This window comes from Exserohilum turcica, assembly GCF_000359705.1.
Source record: "Exserohilum turcica Et28A unplaced genomic scaffold SETTUscaffold_8, whole genome shotgun sequence".
NCBI lineage: Eukaryota > Fungi > Ascomycota > Dothideomycetes > Pleosporales > Pleosporaceae > Exserohilum > Exserohilum turcicum.
In genome coordinates, this window is record NW_007360299.1 from 469,998 (window position 1) to 491,908 (window position 21,911).

Sequence of the window (21,911 nt, forward strand, 5' to 3'; positions counted from 1 at the left end):
GCCAATTCACTCACTGAGCAGATCGCGCAGCTGAGTAAGGGGGCCCAGCAAATGGCACATAAAATGACGCTTATGATGGAGGAAATGGGTACGCTTCGAGCGGCTCTTGACGAGTCAAATAAGCGTAAAAGCCGCAAGCGGCGATACGTACGGACAGAAGAGACTCTTACTGTAGGCGAAGTACAAGAAGTATTAGCTGAACAGGCGGGTAGCAGTCGTGGTGATGGTGAGAGTGCGTCGAAGAGGGTGCGAGGAGAGCGGCGGTGCGGGCGTTGCAAGCAGACTGGACACAACGCTCGTACCTGCGTAGTTGAGATAGATAGTGCAAGTGATAGTAGCGATTCTGACAATTAATTTGGTGTATCGCAATAGTTTATTGACTGTGATAAAAAACTGTGATAACGTGTTGATGTAGATGTAGTGGTGGGGCGTTAGCGACTCGCTTGGGTTAGCGACTCACTTGTGAACCACGTTAAGGTAGATTTCTTTTTGTTCCTTTTTTGTTCCTCGTCGTTGTCTTTTTAGCCTCTCCTCCCCCCCCCCCCGCTTCTTCTTCTTCTTCTTCTTCTTCTTCTTCTTGCTGTTGTTATTTACCTCCTTATCCATTTGACGCATCTTCTGGCTTTCTTGTCAAATCCCGCATAGGTAAGGTAAGGTACAGTAAGGTAAGTCTCTATTGTCAGGTTATGCCCCCCCCCCTTTCCATCCCACCCCTTCCATCCTGCGTTCCCTCGTTCCTTTCGTCCATCCCCCCCCCCTTCCACGCTCACTCCATCCCTCGCATCCCTTGCATCCGTCCCTTGTTGCATCCATCCCCTCCTTCCTAAAATAATATCTTTGCTCCACAACACGAACATCTAAGCGAGAGCGCCAAAACATAACAAAAACTAGTATTATTAAAAAAAGAAACACTTCAATCGGAAAAGGTCCAATGCGACAATGTTGTTGTTGTTGTGGTTTATGTGTGATCTGAATTGATCTGCCTTGGTGCTTTGATGTCTTGATGTCTTGATGCTTTGATGTCTTGATGCTTTGATGTCTTGATGCTTTGATGTCTTGATGCTTTGATGTCTTGATGTCTTGATGCTTTGATGATGCCCTCCTTCACCCACCGACCCTTTTCTTTTCTTTTTTTCTTTTTCTTTTTGGTGGATACACAACTGCGTGGTTCGATGGGCTTGCTGATTAGTTATGGTGTGGAGTGGAAAAGGAGGAGGGGAAGGGGGGGGGGAAATGGAAAGCGAGGGAGAGGGAGAGAGGGAGAGAGGGAAAATGGAAAGCGAGAGATGGAGGGGAGAGAGAGAAGGGGGGGGAGAGTAAAAGAATTCTAGAGCTTTTGTGTTGTGTTGTGTTGTGTTGTGTTGTGTTGTATTTGCAGTCCAAGTGCCATGTGCCATTGTGTGTGTGTGTGGAAGCATCAAGTGTGAAAAAAAGAAAAAAAAATGACTACTGTAGTTGTTAAACGTGGAAAAGACATGTAAGTAGTAGGTTACTTACTTACTTAGTTAGCTGGGTCGGAGAGCCCTGCCTTTTTTTTTTCCTTCTCTTTTCTTAATATAAAGCTCTTCTTTCTTCTTTCTTCTTTCTCTTTTTTATCTCTTATTTTCCATGTTATTATATTCATCTTTCTATATATATATTTCCCCAATTTCGGCCGTCTGCTTCTGCCGTCTGCCGTCTTTCTGCTTATATATCTTCCATGTACGCCTCGTTGCTCACTTTTGTTTTTAAAGTTATCAGACACTTTATGTTTTTTTCTTTGATTTCCTTTTCAAAGCACTGTACTTGACGGGTTTTCCAACGGCGCGTAACGGTGCTAACGGTGGGGTCGTGGGCGTGGGCGTCTACTTTTCCTTTTCCTTTTCCTTCTTCTTCTTTTCCCCCTTTTACTTTTACTGCTATACTGCGTTATTTGATGCGTCTTGTTTTTTTTTCCCCCCGTTTCGTCTTCTCTTGTATGCGTCATGCCTTATAGGTACACTACACCCGCTTCCCCGGCTTCCCCTCTTCCGCTTTTCCTGTATCTCCCACCCCCCCTTTTTTTTCTACAACTTTCTACACTGTTTGCAATTTTTCATTCCAATTCTATCAGGGGTGCTGTGTTTTCTTGCGTTGCATAGTGTGGTTTCTTACTTTTGTTTTCGGTTTCGTTTTTCGATTCTCGATGCGCTGGCCAGGGGTGGTGTGTACAGATGGAGATGTGAGATAGGGGGCTGGGAAAGGGGGGAGGGGGATGAGAATGCGGATGCAGATGCGCATGGATGTGGATGTGGGAGATTGAAATGGAAATGGGGAAACGGGGGAAGAGGGTTGGAACTAGAGAGAGAGAGAGAGATAGCTAGCATGTGTATGTGTACATACGTGAGTAAGAGTAAGTGTGAGCGTGTAACAACAACACATTACCAATCCATCCACAAAACCTATACTTTACCATGTCTATCTTCACCTCCGCACCAGACATAATACATGATCCTCGATACTCTATCAAGCTGGAAATACGAGTGTCACACATGACATAGCAGTGCATCTCTTTTGTTGCAGAAAACACCTCCATTTGCACGCATATATCTTTCTTTCCAAAGCTCAAGAATCTAAAACAAAAATTTGTGTGGGTATAGAGTTCGAAAGTAAATCTCACTTTCTTCTCTCTTTTCAATTGAATTTGCGTATGGATCTCTTATAGTGGAATCCTTAGCTGTGGTATCCAAAAAAAAAACCCGGAATAAATGTTCCCTTATTTACACATAAGAAATACAAGTGGTGTGTCACTCAATGTCTCTCTTCAATATCATTTTTCTTTCTTTATCATTTTTTTCTTGCGTGATGTTTATCCTTTTACTTTGATTGTTTCTTACATAACCGGCCGATTCACCTCATCATCGCTGTCATCGTCATAGGCGATGAATTCTCTGCGGCCGCCAACGCCATGGTGCACAAAGTACTTTGTTGGTGAGATGGACAGGTGCGATGAGTTTTCATATGCGCGCATCTTTTTTTCTGCGCCGGGACTGCTGCATAGCGGGTATCTGGGGTCTGTAGGGTGTGTTTCGGGGATGGCGAGGAGCCGTTTTTCGGCGCCGTTGAGACGAAGGCTGCCGGAGGGGGGAAGTGGGTCGTTTTCTGGTGCGGAAGAGGAGAAGAATTGTTGTTTTATGCTGAACGAAGTGTTAGTTTTTTGAAGATTTCAAATGAGGAAAGGGAGATGACTTACAAATTTCGACATAGTTGGAGGCCTTCTACAATACAGGCAAAGATTGATAGCACGACAATTAGTTGCAGTGCGCAGAGACCCATGGATGACGTCTGGTAATCGTGCGGGGGCAGGGTTCCTGGTGATGCAAAACATACGATTCTGCCTTGGGGTTTTGAAGGCCGTGATGTATGGTCGTCATGGTGCTTGTGGCTGTTATGGCCGGGGTTGATTATGTCTTGGTCGCCGCGTAGGAGGACGGCTGTGGGAAGTGGGCGTCGTTCTGTAGTACTAGTTTCTTCTTGTTTTCTCCGTTGCTCTTCGCCCATGTACAGATCGTAGAGTTCGGGTTCGGTATGACGGAAGCGCTCGAGTTCGGAGCCTAGACTTGCGCATACGGCGACGCTGACGGCGATGGGGGCGGGTAATGGTGATTTGCTTTCGTCTTCAGAGGGGTTGCCGGGGGTCCAATGGGCGGTAGAGGGTGTGTAGAGTGAGGGTGGTGGTGATGTCGAAGTCGTGTCATTGTACACGATTTTGCAGCTGCAGTGAGTTCTTGTTGGCGCGGCGAGGGCGCTGGGTGTGAGAAGCAGCAGGCTTGCTGCGAGGGTGTTGGAAAGCATGTTGGTGGGTAATTGGCCATGTTGGCCTGGTGGAAGGTTTAAGATGTATGAAAAGGGTGCTCCACTGTACGCCGCATACGTCAGTTTCAAAACGGTGTTTTCTGTAACATACGCCAGACTCGACGTACCAGATATGCGTTCTGAATTTTAGTGGGCGTGCATGCACCACGTCAATAAGTCAAATTGAGGGGCGCGTCTCTGCGCTGTCGCGGATGTACCCGGAAACCCCGCGTGGATTGTTGTCCACCAAGAGACTATTGCATTCAGGCCAAGAGGGTAGTGAGGATGGATAAGGCCGAGGAGAGTGGATTGCGATTACTCCAACGCGATTGGGGAAAGGGTAGAATTAGTAGGTAGTCACAACCAGACGGAACTGGAAAAAAGAAAGAAGTCGAGACGGGGACAGGGCGACAGCCAGGGATATATGCAGCGCTCCCGCTCGTGTGGGTTGTGCCCTGAGCATAGGCAGTCTGGCCTTGGGTTAGGCGAAAAGGATCAATCTGGAAAGGGAAAAGAAATCGCTAGGGCTGCTAGGTCGAAAAAGGACATCGGCGGACCTCTCTGTGCGTGGGCAACGTTTCGTAATCCGTCATGGGCATTGTGGGAACCCCCTGGACATGGAGCTGTAGCAACAGAGCGGACAGACAGCCCGCCCACCCGCCCGCCTGCCAGACACTATCGACATGAGCAAGAGAGGGAGAGGGAGACGCCAGCGGAAAACACGTATGTTTGTGAGGCTGATGGAGCCAAGCAAATCGATAAATTACACAAGATGGGCCATGGACGGCTAGATGCTGCGGGGCTGCCCGCTTGGGCTGGCTGCGCCTCTAAACGACCGTCTAGACAGCAGTGCCAGGAAGCCACTCCAACCCCAATTCTGTGCCCAAAGGCTCCCACGATGCCGTATCTCAGTATAGCTTGCCATGAACCTTATAAAGGCCAAGCATGTCACCAGAGCTCCCCCCCCAGCAATTAAATAGCGCAGCAAGGATCCGCCCGACAGCTAGACCTCTTTCTGCTCCGCTTTCGCGCGTACGGCCCCATGCTTGTTCGAAACGGCGCCGTGTTCTGGTGTGGCCGTAGCTGATACACTGCGCCGCCTGGACGTGATGTCTCTCTCCGCCATTCGCCTATGGCGGCTGAGCTCAGGCCCCTGCTTCCGTCGAGTTTGGTAGCGCGTATAGACCAGGGCTGTTCAGACCCCCGCCCCCAGCAGCCCGTAGGTACATACGACGGGCCCTGTCAGAACTGCGAGCGGCCGCACGTTGTGCAGAGGGATATCTATCGATGGCGTGATGGCGTGCGCGCAGTCTAACGCCTTGTTGCTGCGTATAAGACGAGGTGGTACTTTTTTTCGCGCACCGCATTTGGTCGTCCGGGGTATGTGCAGAGACGGCATGCCAAACGCTCTTCGTCATACCTCGCCCCGCAACCGCATGCTGGATTTTGTGCTCGTCGCGAAACACACGGCTTCGTCCTGTGCCGAAACAGATCTGCGTCGGCATGCTAAGATATGCCATGGAAAAGCTTGGTGGTGACAAGGACGGGGCGTGAACCATTTACGGTTTCAGCTCGGCGTGCCGTCAAAAGTGGTGCCACCTCGTTCGTGGAATCCGTGTGCTGGCGTACTCGGGGCCATTATACTGATTGAAGCCAAGCTCGGTGGCTTCGTGTGCCCAGCGCTTGGTGCTCTTGTCAGTGCAAGAAAAGTTGGGAACGAGAGAACTTGACGGTCCCGCCGTTTTGCAACGCGACGGCGAGAGGGCTCTGATTGGCTGGGAACCGTTGAACCGCTAAGCCCAATGCGGCTACGCGCCATGCTGCCCGTCCTTCGCACCAGCGGCTCCGGGGCGTTGGCTTGGCAGCTGAACTGCCAGCGCTCGTGTTCTTTCCCTCCCTCTCACTCCTCTCAATCCTTTCAACTGCATTTTCCCCCGGCTTACATTCTTCCTTGGCTTCGGCCGTTGGGAGAGAAAAAAACAATAAGTGGCGGCACTACGGCTAAACTCTCCAGATGTCACTCTGCGCGTGATCCCGCTCGTCGCACCGACTCGTCCGCTCCGTTATCTACAACATGTCGGCCCCCACCAATCGCCCTTCACCCAAGACCAAGATGTGGCCTCGGCCTCGCTTATCGTGCACTCCGGTCAATAACCCCCTTGGCATTTCACTCGCAAACTTTCTCCGCGCACCAACTACTCATGGGCACAATTTGTCCGATGTGATAGCTACAGTACAGTTGGCAGGGCGTCTCCACACCTTCAGAGTTGGCCCGCGTCGCATAACGCTTGCCTTGGAACAATCATAGTCATAGCCACCAAAGACGACACTTCCGGAAGGTTTCTGATAAGCGGAAGGCTTGACCGGCCCGACAACCAACACGGCCCTGCCCATATATACCGACCATCCTATTCATCCTGTAATCTCAGTCCATTCACAAAGCAGCATTTCCGTGTCGCGCGCAGCAAATGCGAGTTGTCAATACAGCCAAGTGGACATGGCCGTTTCAAAACACATTGGCAATGGATGATCACACATCGAGCTAGACTCCAAACTACCACATCCGCACCCAAAAATGGCAGTACCGGGTCAAACACTTGCAACACCTGTTTGATCGATGCAAACTTTACCATCACATGTCAAGATGATGGAGAATTGGGCAAAAGAGAAGGATCGAGTTTTCACACATGTCTACTTGAAACGATCCCCCTCATCCTCCTGTTGTAATTTCCACCTCTTTATCGATTGCCGCCCTCGCGGCCGTCTACACACCACTGCAAAACCACCTACCCCCGCTCCTTGGTTTCACCTTGCTATCCTTCCGGCCTCCTGTCTTCCCATCATTCTAACCGCGCACAAGGCTTATACTTAGATAACGATAGAGCCGTTGTTACCGGTAATCAGGCCAATCTCGCCAGGGATAATCGTGCCATTGTCCGCAGCCGCAGCGTGGTGGCGCGCAAGCATGCCGTACACAGGGAGGTACTTGTCGAGGAAGGGCAGCACCTCCTTCGCACCGGGGGTGTTGCGCCAGTCGCGCATGAGGTCGCAGACAATGGCAAATAGCGACACGAGCTGCACACCCGCCTGCTGCATGCGCGAGTTGGCCGTGTCGCGCACAAGCTCCGTGTAGGTACCCGAGCCCTCGACGTTGGCAAAGACAGAGTAGCCTTCGGCGCGCAGAGAGAGTGCGAGGAAGGCAGTACACACGTCGGTTGTGATACCCGCGACAATGATTTGCTTCTTGCCCGTTGCCTTGATGGCGGCTTGGAATTCAGGGTTGTCCCAGGCGCTGCGACATGTTAGATGATTGTTTCCTTTTTTCCTTTGGTCTCTTTTTCCTTTTCCTTTCGTCGCCTTTCCCTTGTTCTTTTTCTTCAAAATTCATGCCAAAGAGTCTGGAACTTACTTGACTTCACCCTGGCGGCGGATAAGTGGCGCATCAGGATACATCTCGAGCATCTCCTTTGGCAGGGGGCCGTTGGGGCCCTGGTCTGCCGAAGTGCTCATGATGACGGGCAGGTTGAAGAGCTTGCCAATCTCGGCATGGGCCATGATATTCTGCTTGTACAGGGAAGGGTCCCAGTCGCGAGCGACATGGTAGAGACCAACCTGCAAGTCAAGAATGAGAAGCAGCTGTCAGGGGTATTAGTCAGACATCCAGCAACTGGGGCAGATGGCTACTCACAGAGTTGTTCTTGTCGATGCGCTCCCACGGAACAGCTGGGACTTGTTAGTGGATTTATTCCATTGCACTCCTGAGGACTCGTACCGTCACCGCGAACAGCTGGGAAGAGCGTGAGGGCCGCGAGGGCCAAGTTTGCGAAAAACTTCATCTTGAGGCAGAAAGTATGGCAAGTCAAGTTGCTCTTCAGGCTGTCTTGGGCTTCGAGGTTCTCGGTGATGGGATGATGATTACTCGACAGCAGCACAAAGCCATCTTTATACTTTTCCAGTACCTTGGTCTTCGGTCAGTCGCAGCCTCTAGCATCTGCACAATGCTCCACCGACTGCATGGCATACCCCATTGCAATCCTCGGAGCCAACGATTGACCCACCTTGCATGACGTCTGTACAGCGGTATCCCCAAGCATGCCCATGTGGAGTTGCAGTCGAGCCTGCATCGTGCATGCCTTGAGCTAGCGGACGAGAACCATGAAGCTTTCGCGATATCCAAGCCATGACAAACCCCCTGGCCATAGCAGCACCTCTGCAACCGCCATGCTATTGGCTCACGACGGCGGCGATTCCTCTTTTGCCTCTACACTTTCCCCAGCGCGGAGTTAATGTCGGTCGCAAAGGCACTGTAAGGCCGACTTGCACAGTACACTCGCTCGCCTTAGCTCACCGTGAGTAACTCTTTGGTAATCAGCGATCGATGGCCAAGGTCGCTGCGGTGCGACTGCTTCGCGAAATTGCCGTAGCAGAACGCGATCTCCCCGCTTGCGAATTTCTCGTCCCTGCAGCACTAGCGCAAAGCAACCTCCGCTTTGCTCATGCATAGTCAGCATCTCCCGTCTTATTCATCGCGGAAACCTAACCGCCACGCCTGCGGCTTGTCCCGGACGGGTTTGGCCCACAGCGCGCCCCGGACAGCGTTGCTTGGGTTAATGTTAGTCAGGCCTTAGCAACGGGGATGCGGTTCCAGCAGACACTGGGTAAACGTCGTACGTGGTCGCCAAAGCGTCACCGCACTTGAGCCTTTATGGTCATTGATAGAATCGCGCAAAAGCAACTTCTTGCATGTCGGTCAATTGGCAAATTGGACAGTGTTTAAGACGGTGTTTGATAATATGCTACTAATACATGGGAGATGAAGAGTGTGAGTCAGTGCCGCGGAAACAAAGTTGTTGGCCGGAGCATAATCGCCGTAGCAATGAGTAAGCATTGGCACACATACACACACTGACAATATTACAGGTATTAGCCGTTCCTGTACTGGAAAATAAAAACAAAAGAAAGAATCATCCAGGCTTCACGCCGCTGCTCTTGCAGGAGTGCGCGTCAGGGCGCTGCTCTCAGCCAAGGTCAAGAAAGAGGGGGAAAGGAAGAAAAGGATGGAATGAAATTGGCGCGTAAAACTTTAAGCAGACAGGCCATTTGCTGCCAAGAAGTCCTGCATGACTTGGTATCCCGCCGTCGCGTTGTAGTGGAGGTTGAGGCCATGACCGGTGTTTGGTTGGATATACGAGAAGAACGCAGAAGCAGACGGGAATGCCATGCCCACGGCTTCAGGAATATTGCTGAAGTTTGCGCCCTCGATCTGGCCGTAGCAGTTGCCTCCGCAAAACGGTACGTCGTTCTCTCCGTTGATAACAAGCACGGGGCCGGTGAAGGACGATGACTTGGGTGCACTGGCCAGCGTCAAGAGCTCGCCCGTCGTCACTGGTTGTTTTGTCCTTTCAGCATGGAGACCGAGCTGGACGTCGTAGTTCCCTGGCTGCAGGAAGCCGTACTGAAACGCAGTAAAGCAGGAGGTGGTCATGTATCCTGGAGGATAGTGATACGAGTAAACGGGCTTCCAGTCGTCGCTGTCAAAATCCACGTATTCGTTGACAAGATCCATAATCTCAGTCGTCAAGATTTCGCTCCATTCGTCAGATGGTTTCGTGTCGATGCCGGATTGCATGAGGAACTCATTGAGGAGCCACATGACCTTTTTGTAGCCGCCGTGGTAATGAATCACCCAGCGGATGTTGTCGGCGGAGGCATCGCCGAAACGCAGAGGCTGGTTCAGACGAGCGCTGTGCATGTTCATGCCGGCAATGATGTACGCCAGGAACTGAGATGCTGCCGAGAAGCCAGTCAGGATAACGCCATCCGTGTTTTCAGGGTACCTGGCCGAGAGCCAGTACGACTGGATGGAGCCGAAGGAATGGCCGACGTGAATAACCTTGTCGTAAGGGCGCCCGATCTGGCAAATGTCGCCATTGCGCAGCATGAGCGTGATTTCGTTGAGCGCTTCGACTTCGGCGTGTGCTTGGACTCTATGGGAATCAAGTCAACATACACATGATAGGTATTTCTTTTACAGTCTGATGCTGCTTACTCGTTCAATGGATCCCCGTGAGTCGAGTTTCCAACGCCAAGACGGTCAATGGCAAGGGTACTGTAGCCAGCGTCTAGAGCAGTGTTGACGTAGCTGTAGCTGTGGTCCTCATAATCCAAGTCCCAGTAACTAATGCAAGTTAGTACGTGTCCATTTGAGAATTGCGCGTAATATTTTCGACTGATCATCAACCCCAAAATAATGAAGTGCAGTGCCCAAAACAGAAAAAAAAAGAACTTACGTCTTGTCAAACCCAACGCCATGACTCAACAGCTGGATCGTATCGCTGTGTTTACCATGCGGCTGACAGTACTGTGCCGAGATATTAACAGTCCATTCCAGCGTCTGGTATCCCTCGAGCAGCTCTTGAGTATAGTTGCTCTGGAACTTGGTAAAGTGCGACACGAAGGCGCCAACATCCACATTGCTTTCGATGGGGATTTCGCGGAAAAGTCCTTGCCGCGGGGTAATCGTGGTTTCGATGAGAAATGTAGAACAGTTTCTGGCAGACGCAACGCCGAAGAGCGTAAGAGGCAGCAGGAGCAATGTCTTGATGGAAACCATGGTTTCTGCGGGTGGAGAACCAGCGGGAGGAGCGGAAGAGGAAGAGGGAAAGGAAAAGGAGCTAGTATTGGGGAGTAGACATTCAAGAGTAGAGAAGTGTGCCCAGTGGAGAAAAAGAATAAAGGGTGGGGGGAGGAGGAGGAGGAGGAATCCCGGGATACAAGTACTCGAAGCCCTGGATGGTATGTCAAACATAGTTTTCTTGGTTTCTCCTGGTCATCTGCGAGAAATGTATGGCTGCGCCCCAATCCCCATCCATCCCACCCTGAACGCTGGTCGTGGTAATGAACGGAGACTGGAGCCTTGTTCCGGGAGTTCCGCCGCGTCGATCGAATGGTATGCCCATAGCACCCTGCATTCTGAGGGGAGGTGTGTGTGTGAGAGAGAGAGAGAGCATCCAAAAAAAGTCCCTTTTCTTGTTGCCTTCTAGCCATGACTTCCCACCCACCCCCCTTCAAAAACATTGCGCACAGCCAATGATACGCCGCCGGAGCATTTCAATCGCGCCATGTTTTGGCGTTTGCGGAAAGGAAAACTAACTACTTAGTCCGTCCTGATGGCGGACGCAAAACTTCTGGATTCAAATCAGGTACCGGGCAGGTCGGCATCCGAGATTGAGGGGGGCAAGGGGGTTAGCAAAGCAAGGCTGGTGGTGCTTCTCTTGGACTAATGACGATGGACGGAAGCCCTGCATACGAGCTACTGGCAAGCTTGGTCGGTTGCCCGAAATTTATCATCACCATCATTGGTATTGGTATTGGTTGCTTGTTTCTCCGTGGAGCGAGAGGCTGGCTGATGGCTGTGGAAGAGCATATGCAGAGTTGTTGTCATGACACTTTGTGGTATGCTCGACAGCGTACATCTACGTCTACTTGAACATGTACGGCCTAGCCCCCCTGTTACCTTCATACATGTTGATGCCAAAGACGTCAGCCTGTTGATTACTCAACGCTGGAAATCCGGGAATCCCAAGCATCCCTGCAGTTGAGATCAGCACTCCCGGCACCGCGATATGTGGTCGTAAGGAGACGGTGTTCGAGACCCTCGATGACATCTGCAAGTGCACGGGATGTGAAGGGGAAGCGGGAAGACAGACCAATTTGGGGGAGGGGAGGGCATCGTTGCAACAACACGCTCAACCAAACGGCTCACAAAAAAAATGACTAATTGGAATGATTTTGCGACTTTTTTTCTTCTGGCATAGCCGCTCTGTTTGTTTTGGACTGGGCCTTTTTACATGTCGATCATGGCACTTGGGCGGGAATTTGGAATCCCGTGGCGTTTTAGTCGGCTGTAGGCCCCAGGTACACACACATACTTACGCCAATCTGTTTCCCGATACGTAAAACGTCATCGCGTGTACCTAGCCAAGCGCCCGTCGGTCCCAACCATAAAATCAAAATGCTCGCCACAATGCCTCCTCTTTCCGTTGGTGCGATGGGTATCGAGTGATAACGGGGATTTTTTTTCCCTCGCAAGGTTGGGGATGGCTTTATGTCGAAAACATTGTTCTGTTTCACGAGAGTTCAGGTTTTGGCAGTACTTACATAGTATGATGATGACTTTTTTTTCGTTGTCATCGTGTCAAAAGTCAAACATGACGTGAAAAGAACAATGGGGGGCAGCAAATCCAGGAGTTCGGCCGGGGCCCCACTCGTCCAGTTCCCGTCCTCCCCCTCCCCCTCCCATGATCCAGGGTAGTGTGGTAAGGTGAATGCAAATAAAGGGCTACAAAATCAAATATCTGACCCCGTTCACCCCCTGAGAACGCTAGTTCAGCGTTACCTAATGTTTCTTTTTTCTTCTCTTTTAAATGACGTATAGAGGACACTAAGGAGTATAAACCTCGCTCGACGCAGCACGGAATTTTTGGCAAACTCAAAATACATGTTTTTTTTTCGCATGGCATGCTGAGGCTGTGCTGGCGCAGTGTAGTTGAACGGTGGCAGGCGTGCAGTGTCTGTGTTGAAGTATGCGTATGGCGGGACAGAGTTCTTGCTACATCATACGCATGCCCAGTGCTACCTACCCATGATGCATGCGGAAGCACCATCTGATCTCGAACGCCTACCCTGCTTATCCGGATTTACTCATCCTTTGTTCGCGCGTGATTGGGGCGAGCAAACCAACCTCGGCAATCTTGCGTACCCCACAGGCGTCGATCTCCCGCGGTAACCTACATAGGTCTTGCGTCGGCATTCTGTATATAGTGCTTTCTAGATGCAAGGTCCATCAGCTGTAAGGCCCTTGGGAAAATCGACGTGGCTCCAAGGATAACCGTGGAGTATGAAGGCTGTATATATTGACAAATTTGTCACGGTTGGTTCTCGGCTCAATAGCATCATGCTTCCAGTCTAATATCCTTCATGCAGGACATTGCTAGTCTGAAGCCTTCGGCCATCCCTGATGTCAAACCAAAAAGGCCTGGAGACATCTGCATCAAGGTCACGCATGCTGCAGTAACGCATGTCGATCTTCTGTATGCCCAAGGTCTGCACCAGAACAACCGGCGTCATGTCCAACCTCCTTTTGTGCTAGGCACAGAGTTCTCAGGCATCGTCGTGTCCAGCCCACCAGGCTCGTCTTTGAAGCCTGGCTCCCGCGTCTTCGGGAGCGGCTTGGGCGCTTACGCTGAAGAGATTTGCGTCCCTGAAGAAGCTGTCCGCCATGTACCAGACCAATGGACAAACGCGGAAGCGTGTGCCGTTGGTGCTAGCGGAGCCGTGAGCTACGGGGCATTACTCGGTGTTGCCAAACTAAAAGCTGGGGAGACGGTTCTAGTCCTAGGTGCGAGTGGGGGCTTAGGGGTCATGGCGATACAGATTGCAAAGGCTGTGGGTGCAAGGGTTATCGCTGTGGTTGGCGACGAGGAAAAGGCCGCCGTGGTGAGAGACATTGGCGCCGATGAAATTATCGACTATCACAATGACCAGTGGGAGGATCGCGTCAAAGAACTGACAAAGGACGGAGAGGGCGTCGATGTCGTCTACGATGGCATTGGTGCAGTGGAGAGTGGGGTCAAGTGTTTGAGGTACCGCGGCCGTTTCGTGATTGTGGGTTTCGCAGCAAGAAACGGAAACATTGAAAAAATTCGTGCGAACCGCATTCTGCTCAAGTCGATAGCTGTACATGGTTATGTAAGTCGTTTACGATTCGTCCATGTCTTTTGGTCTGACCGTCTTGCTGACAGCGTGCAGAGATTTGGCGAGGACGGCCGCCGAGATCCACACATGACAAAGGACATCTGGCATGGATTTTCACGCTTGGTTGACGCTGGCGGTATACGGCCAGTAGTTTACAAGGAGAATTACTATGGATTGGAGGCGGTTGGTCGGGCGCTGGAGGATGTGAAGGCGCGGAAACCTTGGGGGAGGACCGTGGTGAGAATCGGCGAGAGCGGGAAAATAGCAAGACTGTAGATATTGCTGCTCTCGCATAGGCCAGCTGTAAGAGCCGTCATAATATGCCGGAGTGAAGTGAGGGCTGTGACCTATGGAAGCCAACGCGTTTGGTGATGGAGAACCGCAGTTGGAGCTGCTGGAGCTGAGCGCACGGCCCCCTTTCGGCGCGCCAAGTTGGCGCGCTTTCTCTGGATGAACCTCCGAGTTTCCCAAGTGTTTAAACAAAGCGTTGCCATCGACGCTCGTCGTCGTCTCTTTTCTTCTTCTCTTCACTCTTCTTCCACTGCGCGCTGACGCCTCGACTCGGCCAGCCACACGTCTCACTGCAACGCCTGCCTAATCCCAGCAGCTGCATCGCCCAGCTTTGCGACAGCCCCCGAAACCCAGCGCTCATCCATCACTTCACATTCTCCCACAGTCATGGCGTCCTACGGAAGCGATCCCGAGGAGGACGAGGAGGATTTCAATCCCGCACCTGAAATTGACGAGGACGACATCGCCCCAAGCAACAAGGCGTCGCGCAGGGCTGCCGCCGACGATGACGAGGATGATGATGATGCGCCAACCATGACGGGCAACGACGACGAGGACGAAGAAGGCGGTGGCATCGATGTCGACGATGACGACGACGAAGAGGACGACGAAGAGGAAGAAGACGAGGACGACGAAGATGTTGTCGTACGTGTCCCTGCGATGCAAGGTTGTCCGTGTTTCAACTGCTAACGTTTCTAGGCCCGACCCGCCAAGCGGAGAAAGAAGGCGAAGCGCAACATGTTCATTGATGTCGAGGCCGAAGTCGACGAGGACGAAGAAGAAGAGGAAGAGGGCGACGACGAAGGTGTCGATGAAGTCCACCCCGACGATCTCCTCGAGCCCACGGGCGCCGACCTCGACGACCGCCACCACCGAGAGCTCGACATGCGCCGCGAAGTCAATGCGCAAAGAGATGTCGAGGAAATCGCAAAAGAGTTTGACGAGAAATACAGGCGGAGAGAAATGCAGAGCGCTCGTCGTGGTGGTGCAGGTGCTGTGCCTCTGGCCCTGCCTACCGTCGACGACCCGTCTATTTGGGGCTGCAAGTGTCGGCCTGGAAAGGAGCGCGAAATTATCATGGCGATCCAAAAGCGCCTCGACGACAAGATTCGCGCCAATCAGCCCGTGCAGGTCTACTCGGCCTTTGAACGGGGCCCGACAGGACCGCAGTCTGGTTTCCTCTACGTGGAAGCCGACTCAAGGCAGGCTGTGGTGGAGCTCATTGAGGGCATCCAAAACGTCTTCATGGGCTCTGGGCAGTTCTCCATCCCCCCCAAGGAGCGCCCGGATCTTCTTCGAAAGAAGAAGCGTGCGCCGCTCGAAGTCGGAAAGTTTGTACGAATGCTGCGGCCACCTACCTACAAGGGTGATCTTGCAAAGGTCGTCGAGGTGTCGACCAACGGCCTCGACTGTGTCGTGCAACTCGTCCCGCGTCTGGACTATGGCCTGAACGACGATACAAATGCTGCTGCGGACAACAAGCGCAAGCGAGGCTTCTTTGGACGGCAAACCGAGCGTCCGCCTGCGAAACTGTTCAACGAGGCCGAAGCGAAGAAGCGACACATGAAGCATCTCAGCATGACTGGATCTGGCAACCAGAGAGCCTACACATACAAGGGTGAAGACTACCAGAATGGCTTTTTGATCAAGGAAGTCAAGGTCAACTGGGTCAGCACTGAAAAGGTCAACCCCAGGATGGAGGAACTGCAATTCTTCGCGATCCAGAACGCCGATGGCACAGAGACTATGGATCTGCTAGCGGTCCAGGCTGCCCAAAAGGCCGCCGACTCTGGAGCTGCCTTTGCTGCAGGCGACAACGTTGAGATCTACACCGGCGAGCAAAAGGGCATCCGCGGTACGACTGTCACCGTGACAGGTGACATTGTCACACTCCGAGTGAGCGAGGGCGAGCTGAGGGGCAGAAGAATTGACGCGCCCGTCAAGACACTGCGCAAGCTGTTCCGGGATGGTGACCACGTCAAGGTCATTGGCGGAAGCAAATATGTCGATGAGGTTGGTCTTGTCACAAGGATCAAGGACGATAAGATCACCTTGCTCTGCGACTCGACCCAGCAGGAGATTACAGTCTTTAGCAAGGACCTGAAGCGTGCTGCTGATTCGGCAAACGTTGGTGCCGACTCCAACTTTGACCTCTACGACTTTGTGCAGATTGAGTAAGTCACGGCCGGCATTCGACCAAGTATCTAGCTAACATTGTATAGTGCTTCCACAATTGGTTGCGTTGTCCGCGTCGATCGCGAAGTCTTGCGAATTGTTGATCAACAGGGCGATGTCCGTACCCTCCTCCACACCCAAGTGTCACAGATTGTCGGTCGAAACAAGCACGCCGTAGCCACCGACCGCGACGGTTCCGAGATCAGACACGAGGACGATGTCAAGGAACACGGGGGCGAAGGGCGCCAAGGCAAGGTTCTATACATTCACCGGGGCACGCTCTTCGTGCGGAACCGCGAGCTGGTCGAGAACCAAGGTATCTTCGTGGTCCGCAGCAACAACGTCGTCACCATGGCAGCAAAGAGCGGTCGTGCTCAGGCGCAAGGCCCAGATCTCAGCGGCATCAACCCTGCGCTCAATGCAGGCAACGGAAACGCGAATGCCATGCCACCGCCTCGAGCTTCGTTTGGCCGCGATAGGCTGATTGGCAAGACGGTGATGATCCGCAAGGGTGCCTATAAGGGTCTGCTAGGAATCGTCAAGGACACCATGAACGACGAAGCCCGCATCGAGCTGCACACCAAGAACAAGCAAGTATCGGTGAAGAAGGAGCTCCTCACGGTCAAGGACCCCATTACCGGCGCCAACATGGACATTGGAGGCAAGTTCCCCAACCGGTCACGAGGTGGCCACTCAGGTGGCCAGACGAGCTACGGCGGTGCAGCTGGCGGACGAACTCCGGCCTGGGGCAGCTCTGGCGCTGGTGGTCGCACACCTGCGTGGGGCGGCAGTGGTGGCCGTACACCGGGCTGGGGAGGAAGCGGTGGTGCTGGCGGACGCACACCAGGCTGGGGCGGAGACGGCGGACGCACAGCCTATGGAGGAGGGGATGGCTCGCGAACTGCGTACGGTGGTGGTGATGGCTCGCGAACGGCATACGGCGGAGCAACGGCATATGGCGGCTCTACATCCTATGGCGGAGGAACGGCGTACGGCGGCAACGACGGCAACCGTACCTCATACGGCGGCTTCAGCTCAGGAGGTCGCACACCTGCTTGGGGTGGCTCGTCAGGAAACACGGCCTCAAAGTCGGGTGGTCTGTCGGCTCCTACGCCTGGCGCATACAACGCGCCGACTCCAGGTGCCTATGCCGCTCCTACGCCTGGCGGATATGGTGCGTACTCTGCGCCGACACCTGGCGGTCCACCGATGGATGCTCCTACACCGGGCAACTACTCTGCACCGACACCTGGCGACACGTCTGGTCGATATGGGGCTGCCACGGCGCCTACACCGGGTGGCTGGGACGTAGCCACCCCGGCACCGAGCGGCGACCCTGGGTACGACTAGCGAGGGCCATGTGTAAGATTAATGGAGTTTTTGATAAGGGGGGGTTTCACACAAAACTGCACAGCATGGGCCTTTGTTATCAGCAGTCGCTCTCTTGTTTGGATTTTTGGATTTTTTTTACTGCATTCTGGGAGTCATAGAGTAGTACTAGGACATGGCAAGTCTACAGTCGAATCAAGCATCCTTTCCCACACATACATGCACGTCCATGGCCAATGAAGAATGCGTATGGGCTGTGCAAGGATATGATGTCATTGGGATGCCAAGGTAGTATCCAACGATCCACCAGCTCGTGTCTAGACCAGCCGCCCGAATGCCAATATAGAAACATTTGCACGCTGGTCCTGGCCCTGGTCCTAGTATAGCAAGTCGCTACCCGCCGCCCCATTGGCAACGCTGCGGCATGCAAATGTTGCCGCTTCCGGACCCGAGCCAAGCGGCCCAAAATCTTCGGTCCCCACGGCCTGGACGGATCAAAGACTTGAGGACACGACAATTTCAGGGCGGCGAGCAAGATGCAGAAGCAGTGACATGAGGCCGGTCCGGCTCAAAGCCTTGCCTGAGGCGGCTCTTTGTCGAGTGTCTCACGCCCCACGCTAAGTCGCGGCAATGACGTTGTTTGGCGGCGGTGGGCCGAAAGACAGTTCTAGCATTAGCACATCCACATGTGCGCCCAACAAAGAGGGCAAAGCCCGGGGGATGTGACGCGTTCCTCGTATGTGAGGCTTCTAGCGGGCATCTCTCATGTCGCCTTCTCCAGAGTCTCTATTTTTTTCTCCTCCTCGTCTCATCGATACATCCAACACGGTGCTCAAATTCTCCGCAGCCGCGTACTTCCGGGCACCAACTTTATATACGTTCGTTCGCTCAAGACGAGGCTCCGAGAATGGTGGCACAGAGACGCCAAAATGGAGAGAGCAGTGCAGATAGATTCTTGGATCTGATTTCAGACCCTTTCCAGGCTGAGGTAAGTTTCCACCCCCGCATGTGGTTGGCAGCCCACCCCTCCCCCAGTACCAGACTTGCATATGCTCACGCACGTCCGCACCCGCAGGTCCAGCAGAACTCCATCTACGCCGCCATCGTATACTCCTTTGTTGTATCCGGCCTGCTGGTAATCGTCTTCTGCTTCCTCCGACCGCGAAACTCAAGAGTCTATGCTCCCCGCGCGAAACATGCAGACGAGAAGCACCGGCCGATACAGTTGGACAAGAAGCCATTAAGTTGGCTGTCTGCCATCAAAAATGTGAAAGAGCAGGACTTGGTGGACAAGATTGGTCTCGATGCCGTCGTCTTCCTAAGGTTCCTCCGCATGGTCCGCAACATTTTCCTCGTGTTGACAGTCATCGGCTTGGTCCTGCTGCTACCCATCGATGTCGCCGGAGGCGCGTCGTTCTACAAGCAGTGGAACAATATTGCGACGCTCATGAAGTTTACGCCGCAGTATATCTTCGGGAAGAAGTTTTGGGCATACGTCTTTTTTGCCTATGTAATCCAGGCCACCGTGTGCTTCTTCCTATGGAGAAACTATATCGCTGTTCTGAAGCTTCGACGGGCTTACTTCAACACCGACGAATACAAGTCTAGTCTGCACGCCCGGACGCTTTTAGTAGGTAGTACATATGACAACCACGGAAATTAGGCTGACATGCAAAAGCTTACACATGTCCCCGAATCTTACCGAACCGATGCAGGACTTGTTACTCTGATAGAACAAGCGAAGCCGATTGACACGGTTCCCCGAGCAGTCATTGGCCGGAACGTCAAGGATCTGCCCAAGTTGATTGAAGCCCATGAAGAGTCGGTTCGCAAACTCGAGAAACACCTGGCCAACTACCTGAGCAATCCAAACAGACTGCCCGCGACACGACCGACCTGCAAAGCAGCAAAAGACGACGTGGCAGTCTATGGCAAGGGCAAACTGGACGCAATCGAATATCTCACCGAACGCATCTCAAGACTGGAAATCAAGATCAAAGAAGTACGAGAAACCGTGGATATGCGCAATCCCATGCCTTATGGTTTTACTTCGTATGAGCACATCGAGGACGCCCACGCAGTCGCATATGCTGCCAGAAAGAAAGGCCCTGGCGGTTGCGACGTCTACCTTGCTCCAAAACCACATGATCTCTTGTGGCAGAATCTTGGCATGAGTCGAAGGAAACGAGCCATACGTGCGTTCTGGGATGGGCTATGGATAGTGCTGTTCACCATTGCCTTTATCGTTCCTAACATACTCACATCGGTTTTCCTGTCCGACTTTCCACATCTCGGACTGGTTTGGCCAGCGTTCCAGACAAACCTTGCTGCCCATCCGACGGGCTGGGCGATTGCTCAGGGTATTCTGGCGCCACTTGTTCAAACGCTCATGTATATGGGGGTCCCCGTGGTCTTCCGCCGTCTGTTCACCCACTCTGGTGATGTCTCCAAGACATCGAGGGAGCGCCATGTGACAGCTCGACTGTACTCCTTTTTCGTCTTCAACAATCTGCTGGTTTTCTCCGTCTTCGGATCTGCTTGGCGCTTTGCTGCTGCAGTTATCGCTGCCCATGACAAAGGCGTCTGGCAAGCCATCCAGGATAACCACCTCTTCTCCAAGATCATGTCGGGGCTGTGTAATGTGTCTACGTTTCGGCTTACCTGGCAGATGCAGCGCAATCTTGGTGCTGCTATTGACCTTTCTCAAGCCTGGGTGTTCCTGTGGAGCTGGATCCAGCGCACATTTTTCTCGCCAACACCTCGTGAGCTCATTGAGCTCAGTGCGCCACAGCCATTTCCATATGCCGACTACTACAACAACTACCTCTTTGTAGCTACAGTTGGCCTTTGTATGGGCACACTGCAGCCAATCATCTTCCCAGTCACAGCATTCTACCTCACCATGGACTGTGTCTTTAAAAAGTACCTACTTCAGTATGTCTTCATCACCAAGACTGAATCCGGCGGTAGATTCTGGCGTCTTCTCGTCAACCGTACGCTCGTTGCGGTAGCTCTGGCCAATGCAGTTATTGCCTTGGTAGTTGGGGCCAATGGCGTGGGATCAATCAACCTCGATACTATCCAGTATGGAACCGGCAACTTGCTCTTTGCCATGATCCCACTTCCGTTTCTCCTGTTCGGCTTCAAGTGGTACTGCAAGCGGACTTTTGACGACAAACTGGTGTACTACGCCACGCTGCCATACTCGGATGTGGAAGGCGCACACGCCTCTGATATCTCAAAGCAAAAAAGGAACAACAAGCTGCTTACCCGATTTGGCCACCCTGCACTCTACAAAAAATTGCTCACGCCCATGGTACATGCCAAGTCTCAACACCTCCTCAAAGAAGTGTATGGAAACCGCTCAAATGCAGACCGCGATATCTTCGGCGCGCCGCATCGTCGATCGAGCGACCGGGCCATCCCGGCCACGCCAGGCTACGAACGATTTGGTGACTTTGTCATGACCGAACTGGACTCCAGTCAGCCCGGAAAACATACCGGCACTCCAGAGATTCCACATGTGGAAGTCGTATCCGAGTCAGAGCTCGATTTCGAAAACTTCAAAAAGCGCGCAGAGTTCCGGGACGAGTTTGGCGGTGACGGCGAGTTGTACGGGCGGCCCAATGATGTATCTCGTCCAGGAACGCCTTCTACATTTACCACGTTGACGGGCGTGGGTCCCTACGGCCGGCGGCCGGATTCTGCGGCGGGACCGCGCTCATCGAGCCTCACGCGCTTTGGTGATGGTGCCGAGTTCGAGCAGGGGACCTCGTATGCCAAGGGCTACCAGCGGCCGGGCGACGAGTTTGCAGAAGTCGATAGTCTGGCTCCTCCGTTTGACGAGGATGCTGCGTTGCATAGTATGAGTAGTCGGCAGCCGCTTGTTGGTGCCGAGAGAAGGGGGAGCGGCAGCGCTGCGGGGGAGGGACGTGTTGATGTCGCAGCGCACGACGACGATACCAGTTACGACCGTTTTAGAGGCCTGAGATGAATGCCTTGGTACAGGTATAGCGACGAATGGGAATACCCTGCGAGTGAATGAATCTTCACAAGCCCTTGCCCAGCTATTTTTAACAAAGAAGAAAGAAGAGAAAAAGTGGCATGTTGCTGCTGTGTGAAGTTGGTTTTGAGCCTGGTCTCGATAGCCGCTGTTGTCATGGTCCCTTGTTGTTGTTATTTTTTTCATCTCTTTTTCTTTTTTTCCCTTGCCCTGAACGTGTTTAATACCAAGCTAGGGGCTTGGGAAAGTCTTAATCATGTTGCTTGTATGTATATAAGGGTTAAAAAAGAAAAGAAAAAAAAAGACCAAAAAGTGGCGTGGTTTCCAGCTCACCCCAGGTTTCAGCCACCTTGCCAAGTCTGCCGCGGATTTGGAATCTCATCCATACCAGTGGCGCGACTTTTTTTTTGACGTTACCCCATTGATGATTGTGGTCCAGAACACACACACACACACACCTTGTACAACGACGGTAGCCTATACGCCTATTCGTGTGCTTTCTCTTCTCACCCCCATTTTTTTTCCCCAACTTCATCCTTTCTGC

General features: G+C 52.7%; 7 protein-coding genes across 7 annotated transcripts; 3 read left to right on the plus strand and 4 right to left on the minus strand.

Moving 5' to 3' along the window:
* Nucleotides 1-2,851: 2,851 nt before the first annotated feature.
* Nucleotides 2,852-3,813, minus strand: SETTUDRAFT_44298 (uncharacterized protein; the record flags this gene model as incomplete). Its single annotated transcript, XM_008032523.1, has 2 exons — nucleotides 2,852-3,155; nucleotides 3,212-3,813. The coding sequence occupies 2 exons, from the start codon at nucleotides 3,811-3,813 to the stop codon at nucleotides 2,852-2,854; spliced, it is 906 nt and encodes a 301-aa protein (XP_008030714.1).
* Nucleotides 3,814-5,936: 2,123 nt separating this feature from the next.
* Nucleotides 5,937-6,496, minus strand: SETTUDRAFT_165840 (uncharacterized protein). The gene has a single exon (XM_008032658.1). It carries the CDS (start codon nucleotides 6,205-6,207, stop codon nucleotides 6,013-6,015), a length of 195 nt encoding a protein of 64 aa, XP_008030849.1. The 5' UTR covers nucleotides 6,208-6,496; the 3' UTR covers nucleotides 5,937-6,012.
* An 83-nt stretch (nucleotides 6,497-6,579) lies between these two features.
* SETTUDRAFT_165842 (uncharacterized protein) lies at nucleotides 6,580-8,001 on the minus strand. Its single transcript, XM_008032659.1, has 4 exons — nucleotides 7,586-8,001; nucleotides 7,502-7,536; nucleotides 7,223-7,449; nucleotides 6,580-7,105 (listed from the first exon to the last, which is right to left on the minus strand). The coding sequence occupies exons 1-4, from the start codon at nucleotides 7,647-7,649 to the stop codon at nucleotides 6,682-6,684; spliced, it is 750 nt and encodes a 249-aa protein (XP_008030850.1). The 5' UTR covers nucleotides 7,650-8,001; the 3' UTR covers nucleotides 6,580-6,681.
* A 780-nt stretch (nucleotides 8,002-8,781) lies between these two features.
* On the minus strand, nucleotides 8,782-10,426 carry SETTUDRAFT_44300 (uncharacterized protein; the record flags this gene model as incomplete). Its single annotated transcript, XM_008032524.1, has 3 exons — nucleotides 8,782-9,800; nucleotides 9,863-9,991; nucleotides 10,104-10,426. 3 exons carry the CDS (start codon nucleotides 10,424-10,426, stop codon nucleotides 8,897-8,899), a joined length of 1,356 nt encoding a protein of 451 aa, XP_008030715.1. The 3' UTR covers nucleotides 8,782-8,896.
* Nucleotides 10,427-12,712: 2,286 nt separating this feature from the next.
* On the plus strand, nucleotides 12,713-13,845 carry SETTUDRAFT_99544 (uncharacterized protein; the record flags this gene model as incomplete). The annotated part of the gene is made up of 3 exons (XM_008032660.1): nucleotides 12,713-12,745; nucleotides 12,799-13,563; nucleotides 13,624-13,845. 3 exons carry the CDS (start codon nucleotides 12,713-12,715, stop codon nucleotides 13,843-13,845), a joined length of 1,020 nt encoding a protein of 339 aa, XP_008030851.1.
* A 234-nt stretch (nucleotides 13,846-14,079) lies between these two features.
* On the plus strand, nucleotides 14,080-17,569 carry SETTUDRAFT_165846 (uncharacterized protein). Its single transcript, XM_008032661.1, has 3 exons — nucleotides 14,080-14,505; nucleotides 14,560-16,034; nucleotides 16,083-17,569. Exons 1-3 carry the CDS (start codon nucleotides 14,248-14,250, stop codon nucleotides 17,383-17,385), a joined length of 3,036 nt encoding a protein of 1,011 aa, XP_008030852.1. The 5' UTR covers nucleotides 14,080-14,247; the 3' UTR covers nucleotides 17,386-17,569.
* A 702-nt stretch (nucleotides 17,570-18,271) lies between these two features.
* Nucleotides 18,272-21,516, plus strand: SETTUDRAFT_123025 (uncharacterized protein; the record flags this gene model as incomplete). The annotated part of the gene is made up of 3 exons (XM_008032662.1): nucleotides 18,272-18,352; nucleotides 18,440-18,994; nucleotides 19,043-21,516. The coding sequence occupies 3 exons, from the start codon at nucleotides 18,272-18,274 to the stop codon at nucleotides 21,356-21,358; spliced, it is 2,952 nt and encodes a 983-aa protein (XP_008030853.1). The 3' UTR covers nucleotides 21,359-21,516.
* Between the last annotated feature and the right edge of the window lie 395 nt (nucleotides 21,517-21,911).